Source organism: Danio aesculapii, chromosome 1 (assembly GCF_903798145.1).
Source record: "Danio aesculapii chromosome 1, fDanAes4.1, whole genome shotgun sequence".
NCBI classification, from domain to species: Eukaryota; Metazoa; Chordata; class Actinopteri; order Cypriniformes; family Danionidae; genus Danio; species Danio aesculapii.
The window spans coordinates 39024381-39037583 of NC_079435.1; the positions used below are offsets into that span (position 1 = coordinate 39024381).

At 35.7% G+C, this 13203-nt stretch overlaps 1 protein-coding gene across 1 annotated transcript in view; it reads right to left on the reverse strand.

Annotated features, from left to right (window-relative positions):
- Positions 1 to 13203, reverse strand: part of kdm4c (lysine (K)-specific demethylase 4C) — a 31788-nt gene extending 18585 nt beyond the window's left edge. The window contains exons 1-11 of the mRNA XM_056460127.1: positions 13118 to 13203; positions 12255 to 12435; positions 10919 to 11094; positions 10571 to 10685; positions 8721 to 8914; positions 8544 to 8593; positions 8324 to 8427; positions 8070 to 8207; positions 5999 to 6189; positions 4883 to 5061; positions 1604 to 3294 (exon numbers count right to left, since the gene is read on the reverse strand). Of these exons, the coding sequence (XP_056316102.1) occupies positions 1604 to 3294; positions 4883 to 5061; positions 5999 to 6189; positions 8070 to 8207; positions 8324 to 8427; positions 8544 to 8593; positions 8721 to 8914; positions 10571 to 10685; positions 10919 to 11094; positions 12255 to 12398 (2982 nt within the window). The 5' untranslated portion in view covers positions 12399 to 12435; positions 13118 to 13203. The remainder of the gene's footprint in view (positions 1 to 1603; positions 3295 to 4882; positions 5062 to 5998; positions 6190 to 8069; positions 8208 to 8323; positions 8428 to 8543; positions 8594 to 8720; positions 8915 to 10570; positions 10686 to 10918; positions 11095 to 12254; positions 12436 to 13117) is intronic.

The following is a 13203-nucleotide window of genomic DNA, read 5'->3' on the forward strand; positions in this document are numbered from 1 at the left end:
TGAAACAAATGCTGTTCTTTTGAACTCTCTATTTAACAAAAATAAATAAATAAATATTAAAATCCCGAACAATATTTACCAAATTAGCATTCTAAAATCATTTTTAGGATCATGTTACACTGAGTAATGATCGCTAAAAAAACAGCTTCGTCGTCACAACAATAAATTGTATTTAAAAATATATAAAACATAAGTACATCTACAGCTAAATTTACAGTTTAATAGCATAATACAATTAATAAAAATCTTCCTGACCCCACATTTATAAATTGTAGTATTTGTCCAAACTTGCCCACTCCTATTTAATTTATACTACTACTATTATTAATGATAATAATATATAATATATATAAAAATAAACTCATATCTTTAAGCCCAAAGTAAGACCAATCAAAACATCTAGTACTAAAAATACAAGTAAAAAGTTTGACCAGCAAAACTGTGGACGGGTTCATCCACATAGCATTAAAACCAAACAAAGAGCAAAAACAAAGCAAAAAGTCTGGTCCCACTTTATATTAAATGCCCTTAATTACCATTATATGGTACTCCGAATCAACAGTGCAGTTACAAATGTATTTACAGAACTTTACATGCATATCTGTACATGTAATTACACAGTAAGTGAATTGTATCAAACAATGTAAAGCTGATGATACACTGGGCAACTTTAAGAACAATGTTGCTTGGCAATTTTCCCTCTTGAGAATAGACAACAAGATTCTCCAAATCAAAATTCAAGCAGCCAATCAACAACGACTGACTTTTTATCTATTAGACATCTAAACATGGACAGCTTGGCTAAAATAAGGCTAAAATTGGGCTGTCAGTGAAAATCTAATAGACATCCAAGAACAGCCCAAAATTAGACTAGTCGTTAAATATATAGATTAGACAGTGTGTAGTCATTCATTTCTGTTTATTTGATGACTAGTCCAGTTTTGGCCTATTCTTAGACATCTATTAGATTTTCACTGACAGCCCAAACCCTTGTTTTAGCCAAGACGACCATGTTTAGACGTCTATTAGACATCTTTTAAAAACAAAAAATGCTTGCTGGGTTGAAGCAAAAAATTCAAACAAAATGGTGGTTGCTCAGCGGCAGTAGAGCGAGGAAAAGAGCATTATTATACCTTAAGTTTTTTACAATTACCTGTAAGCTGTCATATGTCAACACAAAACAGGACTTTTATGTAATTTAATGCTTACAATGGCAAAAGCTGTCCAATTTGAAGTTGTAGTAAGCAATTTAGGATCCATTTATGTAGGTCTTTGTCCTTGTCATGCATTCATTATATTAGCTTTATTAATAAGCAGTGTTGATGGTGGTTTGAATGAAAGGTATTGAAGAAATGTCCGTTGCGCTAAATAGTTGCCCTGTGTCTGGTTGCCCGTTGATGTCAACATTGCCAAGAGTTGCCAGGCAACATTGCTTTAAAAGTTGCTCCGTGTATCATCACCTTAAAATTTAGTACAGAGTTTTTAAAGACACTTAATATAAAGCGGGTCCCAATGTCTTGTCATAACGCTGGGCAGAACAGACGCCAAGAACAATACAGAACATAGAATGCATTGATTGTCACAGTGTATCACCAGAACTCACTGTACAGACTTCCCCTGGTTCCAGACCCGTTTCCACATACTCTGGATCACTCATGGGGTTCTCTTCACTGGATTCACTGCTGCTGTCAGCACCCTTATCTCCTGATTCGCACGAATCAGAGTCGCTCACAGACCCATCGTGTTCTGACTTCACACTTCTGTAATACTCCTGAATTTTAAACTCTCCCTCCTGAGGTTCCTGAGAGCCTGTTTGCTCATTCAGCTCGCAAGCTTCAGCCAGTTCCACCTCCTCGTTCTCCTGCTTTAGATCTGAGGGTGCGTTTTCAGACACTTCTGCATCAGAACACTGCATGGGAATGGGCTCCAGGTTAGTCCAGGTCTGGGTGTGAGGTGAAGAGTTTGGAGAATCTGAGAACTTTTCTTGTTGGCATCCCGACTCTGACCACATAGTGTAAGGTAACGAATCATGAGCATAGTCTGCGGTAAGACCTACTACCAACTCAGGCTGCAAACTCTCGATGAGCACCGCAGGGTTATCGGAGCTGAGGTTTTTCCAGATTGTGTAGGGTTTGGACTCTGCGAAGTTGCTCTGGGAGGACGTGAGAGAGCTGGACTGCTCTTCGAGACATCGAGAAGTTTCTTTGCCTACTCCTTCAATCATTTTAGAGTCTATAAAGTCCATGTGTGTTGTTGCAGAACTTTGCAAAATACTGCGAGTAGGGATTGTACACTGTGAAATGGACCCATGTTGAGTGTTCTGGTCTGTAGATGTGCATTTGTGTTCATTTACTTCTTGTTTGGACTCCTCTGGCAGCCCCCATTGTGGAGCCAAGGAAGCAGATGTTGGTTTTGCTATGAAGGTGTCTGAGATTGAGTTATGCGATTGGCTCGCACCTTCTTTTGGTGCAACGAAGGGCCAATCCGGACAAGCCCTTTCAGAACAACCTCCCACTTCATCTGTTATAACAGGAGGCGAGTGAGATTTTTCCAAATGGAGGATGGGTGCGCTGTTGTAAGGTTGGTGATTTGCGGTGTCCGGTCGGATAGCGAGAGTCAGCGAGGGCATTTCAGGTGCGAGACACTGAGGATTGACTCTCTCTTCTATGAGCTCGGGCATTAGAAGAGGCATTTCACAAAATGGCATTGTTTGGATTTCAGAGTTTGTTCTATTCTTGGAGGTTTCTGAACCCTGAAGAGCAGGGTCTAGACTGATTGAGCTTTGCTCCTTGTAAAGTGCTGACGTGCCGCAATCGATGCTGTCCTCGGTCAAGGTATCAGTGACTGTCTCTTCCGTTTCAATTTTAGCTTGTTGGGAATCACTTTCTGAAAATAAAACTGTAGCACCAGTGGAGTGGAGTGTAAGTGAATGGGTCACAGGAATAGGTGCAATGGTTTCTGAGACAGATTCACAGTTTAATGTTTGATTAGCATTTTCAGCAGTTCTTTCTGAGCCTAGAGTCATGTCCACAGTGAGGTCACTCTGTGAGGTTGATTCAGGCTCAGACTGGGAGGTGGAGTTTGTGTTTTTGGATACTTGTCCTTCATCCAATATTAAAGACGTCTGGGAGCTTCTGTGGCCCACATCAGGGTCATTTTGGCTGGATGTGGTGGTGAGAGTAGGGGTAAAGAGTCGCTCAGGGGAAGCTTCTTTGACTTGTCTTGTAGACTGGGCCAGCAAGTCACTCTCCACTCTTGTTACTTTAACAACACACATTTGTCGACCAGCAAGCCCTAAAACAGATGAAAGATGTGTCAGGAAACAATAAAACAGGTCTTCTGAGACATAAACAGATGTGTTATGTGTTAAACACTATTCTTGAAGTCTGCGTGAAATGTAAAGTTGAAATGCTTATATTGCACATTGTTATTCTTTAGGTGAACAATGAATCTGTGCAAGTTTAAAAATGTTTGTTTTGATAATCTTCAAAGTCTGACCATTTGCTTCTGCATTTGCAGTGGTGGCCCTTCTCTGTTGAAGTTAGTTTGATGGCTTCAGCCACACTATTCTTAACTATGTATTCCTTACAGTTAGGGAATGATGCGCACAAAGTCGGAAGTTCGTCAAAATACTGAAATAAAAGTCTCAGCAGTATCCAGTTCAAGCAGACTTTAAGTTTGTAAACTATTTTGAAGGTCTGGAGTAAAAATGCAATCACCAACTCTGCATTTGATAAATTTATTCTGTAATCTGGTAACCGACATATTCAGTAAAAATAAAACTGTAATATTATTTTAAAAGTTTTTTTCAAAACTCTTCTTTCCCTTTTATGGTAGCTACATTTGCATTAACCATAAAAACTTCAAATCTATTAATTTAAATTGATAATTAATAATAATAATAATAATAATGCATTGTTTGAAAATAGATCTTATTTAACATTATAGACCATTTCAATGTGGTCATGTCATTGGCCCATGAGCATTTCCTGGTTGTTATCAAACTATTTCATAACTGTAACAAGAAACATTTCAATCAGAACTTAAAGTTAAAACAGATATCATAACATTATTTATCAATATGAGGCTCTTTTTGGATTCTCGGAAGCTATAGAAATTAAAAATGTTAAACAGGAAATACTTTGGGACCATTTTTTTTTGTTTACATGGCCCAAAATGGCCTATATATCTTTAGTGTCACATCTGACCTAATCGTCCGAAGTTAAGTCTGTTTTACGTCACACATTAAAAACTAAATAAGTTTAACCCCAACCTCCCTAAATACCAAAAACATAAAGGAACCTTTTTGCCCTGTATCTGGGAATGTGAGGTCATTAAGACTTTCTGGCAGAAAAGAAATGGCATTAATTTCCTCAATTATTTCAGAATGAATTACCCCTGAAAACATGCTTTGGGTTTATTTCCTGTAGTTATTACCAGGTTGTCAAACTAAAATGACTGACATATGTCTTTTTATTGCAAGGCATTTGATCGCATTCTATTGGAAAAATTTTGCACATTAAAGTATATTGGAAAAAATATCCTGTGGTCTAAAGAGCAAATTAAAGGACCATAAAGTTTAGGATTGGTTTATACAGTTTCTGGAAACTAACCAAATATCGACACAAGGGGGTGCAAAAAAATTTTTTTTAAATGTATAATTTCCTGTCCTTTTTAAAACAAAAAATCTTTTAAAAACAAAAATGGTATTTGTGGCTGAATGTTAGTGTGCAAACAGATAAGAGACTATATTTCAGAATGAATGCTGCAGAAAATAAAGTGCAAACTTATTTCTAAGTATTTCAAAATTGGAGAACAAATGCAAAAATCTCAACAGTGTGTTTAATACATTTCTAGCTAATCAAAATAATAATATACTAGCCTTTTAATTCACTTGAGTACTGTGATTCTTTCTGGTGTTTCCCTAGGTCTTCCTCTTCCTCTTCCTCTTCCTTGTTTTTAGTAGTTAAGGCTGCTGACCTACTCCTCCGACTGCTTCCTTTCACCGGTGCAGAGTCCACCGTCTTCAGTCGTTTGGAGCATGCGCGTGGTGCATGGAGACTGATTTAAAAATTAAAATAAATAAATAAAAAGAACACAATTTTAAAAAGGAATAATTGAATTCAGTCTGTCAGTAAACATGATTTTGTGTCAAAATAATCTGCAGTGATTGGCTACAGAATGAAAGATTTTGAAAATATTTTTGAAAGATATATTCATAGAGAATCAATTACAACAAATGGTTCTATTTGATATGATTGAAAAATCAGGGTAATTCCACCAAATGATCATTTCTTTTGAATGTAAACATTTTGTGCTCTTTCCTTTTTATTTTCTACTGCATCTTTTTAAAATTTGGATGCTTTTTAAATGGGCTATATAAATAAATATCGTTTATATATTAACATAAATTGCATCTGAAATCATAAAAATTTTTATTCAATGCTTCAACTGATGATGTTTACACAGTTTGAGCTTCAATTGCTTTTGTATTCTTGCACATCAAGCAGGTATGGTTGGTGTCCGTTTACGTTCACTGATCAATATTTATATGTAAATAAAAGGGTCTCCATGTTGTCTCTTCAGAAGACTAGTAGTAAACTGCTAATTTGTCTTTTAATGAAGGGACAGAAACTTCCAATATTCAATTCAAGCATATTTGTATAGCGCTTTTAACAATAATTATTGTTTTAAACCAGCTTTACAAAAGGTGCACATTGTACAATCAAAATCAGAAGTTATTCGTTATCATAATGTCTCAGTTGCTAATTACTTTAATTAACTAGTAACCAATAACTTTTAACAGTTAAAGTTATTATATATATATATATATATATATATATATATATATATATATATATATATATATATATATATATATATATATATATATATATATATGCAAAGTTAACCTGCAGTTATTTAGTATATCTTCATTTGTTTTCCTATAACAGAATTTATATTTTTGAGTCAGTTTAAAATTCAACCTTGATAATACCTGGTCGAGGGTGTTTTCCTTCGCCGTCTCTGGAGCCAGCTCTGCAGCTCTGGTGTAGTGCTTGGTGTGGGCAGGGTGTGATCCAGGGAGCATGAATCTTTGCCTTGCGTCCACATCTCGTATCGATCCGGCTGAAATCGTCTAACAAATGGATCCATGGAGATCTTCACCATGTCCTTACTGCATGTACACTGCAAGGGGACAGATTTCACAAAAGAAAATTGGCAAATGTTCACTAGCTGTAAAGTAACACGAAGATGCCAGAGGCCCTGTCTATGACTTGTTTAATCTATCAGAAGTGGGCAATGATAAATACAGATGTAAATAGAAACTTGAATATACTGAGCTCATCCACTTTCAACCACTTCCAGGAACTCAATCATATTGGTTTTGTAGTGCAAAGATTCATGTGATTGAATGCATTCAAACAGCCACAAAAGACTGCTTTCTCTCTACCTATTGACCAGGCACTTTAAAGCGTAAGCTCTATGAACCCTTTTCATTAGAGGGTTTAATTTCTTGCAAATAATCTAGATTTACAAAAATTATGTACATTTATAAAGCTATACTGTGTATTATATCATTTTGCATCATTTTCCCATTCGCTGCTCTCTAAGTTTGCCTAAATATGACAACTTCTGCTGCTGAGCAACCTGGAAATGTGAAAAGGGTCACATTGATATATGTTCACATTGAAGTTTTGTAGGCAAATAAAACATAAAAAGCATAATGTTCTCTACTAGTACTGATAAGCAATAGCTTCCTGTATAGATTTGCAACTTTCAGAGTTAAAACATTTCCCATCGTCTCATTTCATTCATTCATTCATTCATTCCTATTCAGCTTAGTCCCTTAGTAATAGTCGCCACAGCGAAATGAACTGCCAACTTATCCAGCATATGTTTTACACAACGAATGCCTTTCCAGCTGCAACCCATCACTGAGAAACATCCACATTCACACACATACACTATGGACAATTTATCTTACCCAATTCACCTATAGCGCCTGTTTTTAGACTTGTGGGGGAAACCGGAGCACCCTGAGGAAACCCACGCCAACACGGGGAGAACATGCAAACTCCACACAGAAATGCCAACTGACCCAGCTGAGGCTCTAACCAGCGACCTTCTTGCTATGAGGCGATCGTGCAACCCACTGTGCCACCATTCAGCCCATCTCATTTCATTCATATGCAAATTATGGTCATATGTAAATTATTTCACAATTTAAAAGAATTATGAATTAAAAGATCGAAACAGGCACATACAGTACATACATCTTCCCCTCAAAGAAATTAGGAAAGCAGTAAAATGAAGATTAAAAAAAAGAGAGAGAGAAAAAGATGCAAATGTGAAAACAGATAAATTTGTGGCCCTTGTGAATGTGCTTCTATGAGTTGTTGTGGGATATGGTTTAAGAAATCAATTCTGCAATTTTCAAAATGCACCACTATACCCTCTTGAATTGATTCTGAGTTCAGTGTTTAACAGCAGGTGCTGTGGCTAGTTTTACCCATACATTCAACCAGGACCGTACAGAGACCTTTCGAGTTGCGTGTGCTCAAAGTGATGACCCAGGGGGTGGTGGACGATCGTGAACTGAAGACCAGGGGTAATTTTCTTAATTTTTGCTGGGCCTTTATTATCCAAGAGAACAAAGGGCGTGTGCTCTACACAGGTTGAGCCCTGCCTGTGCACAAGCCTGCATGCAACCGCCCGTGAGGAAGAGCATTGGGCCATGTAAGTTGACTTTTGTAACTTTTTTAATGATTATTTTAGGTTGAATGGTAATTGTAAGGAGGGGCGCTTGTTTGTAAGGAATTGAATTCAATCAGAATACGGCTGTTTGTAAATCATACAGCACCATCTGCAGTTAAATACTAAGCTCTGAATCCATTCAAGTGAGAAATAGGGATGCATTTTAAAAATCTCAGAATTAATTTCTCAAATGACTTTCCAGTGCCTAGATTTGTGATCCAAGTTATTAAAACACAACTAAATACCAGTTATAAATAGGCCAGATGTTATAATGAGGACAGCAACAGCTATTATGAAGTGCTTCTTAGTACCTGCGTAGCCAGTTTTCCATAATCAATCCACCGGATACTGGCAAAATTGGTGGATTCAGCACAGTTGAAGCCATGGTTGAAGCCAGCGTGGTAACCATAAGGGAATGTGATCATAAACTCTCCCGCTTCCTGTGTTATCTGTAATTATATATCAGTTTATTGTCAATACACAGAAGGAAAAAAACTGAAACACTGCAACATTATTCTTCAAACTAAAATAGTTTGAGAAAATTGATTCTAAAAGACTAGATTGCCTTATCAAATGGTATGCTGTATTTCTTGAGTACAGAGGGGGATATCAGTGTCATCTTGTGTCTCAGGAACGCCTCACAGCTTTTAAAGCTGTTTGGAAAGAAACCTAAGGACAAACACACATTCATCACACCAAGGAAAATAATTATATGCAGATTTAACTAGATGTAATAAAAGCAAAAAATAAATAAAATAATTCCCTGTTCCTGTAAAACTTATTACCTATAGCAAGCCGCTCAAGTCTCTTCCCATGTTCTGGAGGGATGGCATACCTGTAAATTGTTGTATGTATATAATCATTAATTTAAAAAAAGAAAAGAAAAGAAAAAATAAAACTACAATTTACGTTTTTCTCCAAATCTGGATCTGCGCATACAGAAGAAACACAGAAAACCCTACCAGGATTTGGGTTCGCCAAAGTGCAGGTAGTTAATGCTGTAGAGGTCCATGTCCTCCGTGTGCCAGGAGAAGCTGGTTTTCCACATGCCAAAGTAGAGATAGGGTGTGTTTACTCCCTGGATGGACACACCACAGTCCTCCTCGATCACGTCCAATACTGAATTCAAGTGGCCAATGTTCCACTCTTCAATGTCCTGAGATGAGAGAGGTAAGAGGCTCATCTGAACTATCATCAGTATCCAGCACAAATAAATGCCTGGTCACGCCAATGACTACAATGATAACAATAAAGAGATACAGAAATACAGAGTCCATCTTGCATTACAGAACTTGATCACTGGCATAGACACTTATTTAGTTATTGTTATAATTATCATTCTTGGTGTGAACAGGCCTTAAAGTGCCAAGGTGCTACAGTGACTCATGTTGCAGTGAAAATGAATAAAATACAATATTAATTCAATTAAAGCAAAAGAGTAACTAAATAAACTGAATAAACACACTCCTATTCACTTTTAACATTAAACACTCATAAAAACAGCAACTATTATTATTATCATCATCATCATCATAAATATCAAAAATACTTGTGGTGGTAGCCGCCACTTTGAAACACAATATTTACCCACATGACATAAATAGTTAACTACTGTATATGTGACAAACAAAATATATTTATTATAACACTAAGTAAAAAAGACTGTTGAAATAAAAAAGAAATCCACAATTTCTTTTACTTTTTTGCTATTCAGGAGCCATGTGCACCCACTGACAAGTAAAATCTGCTTCTCTCTATCTCTATCTCTCAAGTCCAAAGCAAACTTGAATGCAAAGCATTTTAGATACGTATATAAAATAGCTTATGTAAAATATTAACATCATTAAATTAATAAAATAATCAACAAACGATAAATAAATTACAGAAAAAGGAATAAAAACAGTCAATATCTCTAAAAATGATCATAATCGCAAGATTAAAACAAGTAGGTTATTTAAATAAAGGCAAATACGTTGATTAACCATTACTAATGGTGTACATGTATTTTGCATCCAGTGTAGACCAGTCATTTTGTCGTCTTCAAGTCGATTAGATTAAAAAAATTAATTACTGAATGTTTCTCTCACTCTCGCGACTGTGTGTGCGAGTTTTAGAAAGCGAAAGTAAAAGATGAATCCCAGACGTTTAAGGAGATTTAGAAACCTGGCCGAACAAATTTTTTAAGTCCCAAAAATTCTCTGTGGGTCTGTAGAGAAGGTGAGACTGTCTTTGGGAGAGTTGACAGATCTCGAACTTACAGAAAGACATGGGTAAATGAGAGAAGATTTTCCACTACTTAATCGATCGTGGATGTTTGGTTATATTAGGCAATTACAAAAAAAAAAAGTGTAAAAGGATGACAATAATAATAGTAAAAAAAATGTGTCACTAAATATACTTGGATGGCTGTTAACATACCTGGGAGGCCCGGCCAAGCAAAGTCTATGTGTGGGAAGCACCGAACATTATGGCAAATTACATTAAAAAATTAAATGAGGCCTTCAAATGTTTTTTAATTGAATAAACACAGTATTTAGTTTAACTTTAACACTTTACAGTAAAATTTCATGTTACCTTTCACCTAAACATGAACCAACAATGCTAAACATTCCCGCAGCAATTTCGGTTTCTGTTCCAATATTTACTAATGCACTCTCTTAAAAATCTAAAGTTGTATCTGTTAACATTAATTATGCACTGTGAACTAATTTACAATCTAATTTAAGATTAACTAAGATTAATAAACACATTGATGTTGCTCATTATTAGTTCATGTTAGTTAAGCAGAGCTGTGCTCCATCTGCATGCTCACCTCATCATAGAGTGTGCCGCTCACATCAGCACCATATATGGGCGAGACGAATGTCAGATTCTTCCAATACTTCCTCTCCAGGTCTTCATAGTTCAGATAGCGCGGTGTACAGTACCTGAGAGGTGGATCACACATCTCCAATGGTCAATCCATAATTCAGAGAAACTTAATACAGTGTGCAGTCAGTTTGTATTGTTGCAGAAAACAACAATGTATATAAAAAACTAATTTTTTATGACTGAAAATAGGATAAAAATTTTTAAAGAATGTGCATACAACGCACTGAATCTATTCTGCATGTACATATTCTGAACCAGGTATACATGCACACTTGTTTTTAGCACTTACATGTCACTGTTGGCCAGTCTGCGGAATTCTTGCACAGTGAGTGGTTTCTTCTGGATGTTGTACTGGGTGAAGAGTCCTGATTGGCCAGCTACCATCTGCTGAATAGGTGCTTGGATGACAAAATCATCAATATCATCATAATTGCGACGTGGCTTCCAGCCCTTGGGTGGAATTACCTGTGGAAATAATCAAGATTTGATGTAGAAATTATAAACGCTTTTACATTTTATTACATTTTTGTTGATTGTATTTTCTTCTAAGAAAAAAAAACTGTAATGATTTTTAAATGTTTTTTTAAATGATTTTAAAAATGTATAAAGCATATTTAAAACGAGAATCAGATTACATTAAAATACATTTCCCAATAATCACCTGTTCAGGCATACATTTCTATAAACAGCTGTTTTGCTTTTTGATTTTTTATAACAATATAATATTATTTCAAATATTTTTGTAAAAAGAAACATCTGGTCACACTTTACAATAAAGTAATATGACTAAATATAAACTAATGATGAAGAATACTTGTAGAGCATTTTTTACAAATTAAAACAATTACTAATGCATTATTAAAATCTAAATTCATGCTCCTTCACATACAGTAATGAACTGGGAGTTAACTAATAATAAACAACTTTATTTTATTTTCATTAACAAAGATTAATAAATATGGTAATAAATGCATTGTTCATTGTTTGCTCATGGTAGTAAACGCATTAACACTTAAATCTTAATTTGGTGCTGATTATTTTTTGCTCAAGAACATTTCTGATTTTCATCAAAGTAGAAATTATATTTTTTTCTGCATACTATATATCAACTGATAAAAAATGTCAGAAAAAAAATGTCTTTCCCAGAGATGGGTTGCAGCTGGAAGGGAATTCACTGCGTAAAACTTGTGCTGGATAAGTTGGTGGTTCATTCCACTGAGGGGACCCCGAATTAACAAACGGACTAAGCCGAAATGAAAATGAATGAAAATTTTCTTTAATATTATATAATATATATAATATATAACTGCTTAAACAGTTTTATAACTAATAATTAAGTAACAACAGCAATTTAAATATCAATGAGCACAAGACACTTAAAAAGATCTTATTTTGATCAAATTGTATAGATTACAAATTTTTATTATTATAATTATCACTATTATTTTGATCATTATTATCATCATCTGCATTCGATGTAAATTACACCTAAATGGGCTTCTGAATATTTAGAACAAAACACACAATTCTGTACTGTATAATCTAGATTATATTGTAAATTTATTGTATATAAATTACACATTTTTCAATCAATTACATGAAATAAACAACCATACAGTACCAACCTTGGCCAGACCAGCACGATGAGCTCCCTGAGACTCCATATACACCAGGTACTGGTTGAAGTCCTTAAACTCCTCCATAGTGGGTCTGAAGGTCATGATTTTACAGGCAGGGTTAGCAGAGGCATTTGCCCCAACACCTGCCATGCTGACCACTCTCTCTCCTGCCTCCCAGAGGCTTGACCTGCAGATCACACCAAGTACAATTACACTCCTCTTCACAAGTCTTCACTATGCAATAAAATATGCACTATAGTCTGGGTTTTGCAAAGCACATTTAATGCATATGACGAACTTTCTAACCATTATAAGTATGCTGTTGTGTCCTGATAAACAGTGTAATGAAAGAACCCGAGTACAATTTCATCATAGCGATCACTGTCAGTGACATCATCGAACCGTGTTTATTTACAGCATCTTCAATTATGAAGAAATTTACAATTCAGTATATTTGTGAAATGAATTCCGCCTTAAATAAGTAATAATGCACAAAAGCGTCAAGACCGAGAGTATTATTTACCAACGTCTAGTTGCATGAGTTTTTAATGCGGCCCACTCCCATAATCTGCTGATAAAACAATGATATAAAACCGAAACATACCTGCTGGATATTGATTAAAGAAACATATTCAGAAGCAGTATATACGTGTAAAATCGCAGCGTTAAGCTTTTTGTATCGCTTGCATCATACTGTTTACTGTACTCAGCTAGGTTTATTTACAGTTAGCTCATTAGCTGCTAGAGTGACCATATTAAATGTCCACTTCTACTCTCGTTGTCAAACTTCTTCGCTGAACCCGTAAAAACAAGACGAAGCTTATTCTGCACGCTGGGTGTATTCTGTCATGCGTATCGATTAGAAATACCTCAGTGTAGTGTGATCGTGGGCACGCAGTCCAGTCCCTTTAAATCCCCAGCTGTTCTACTTCATGACAGCTCTCTCTTCTCACAC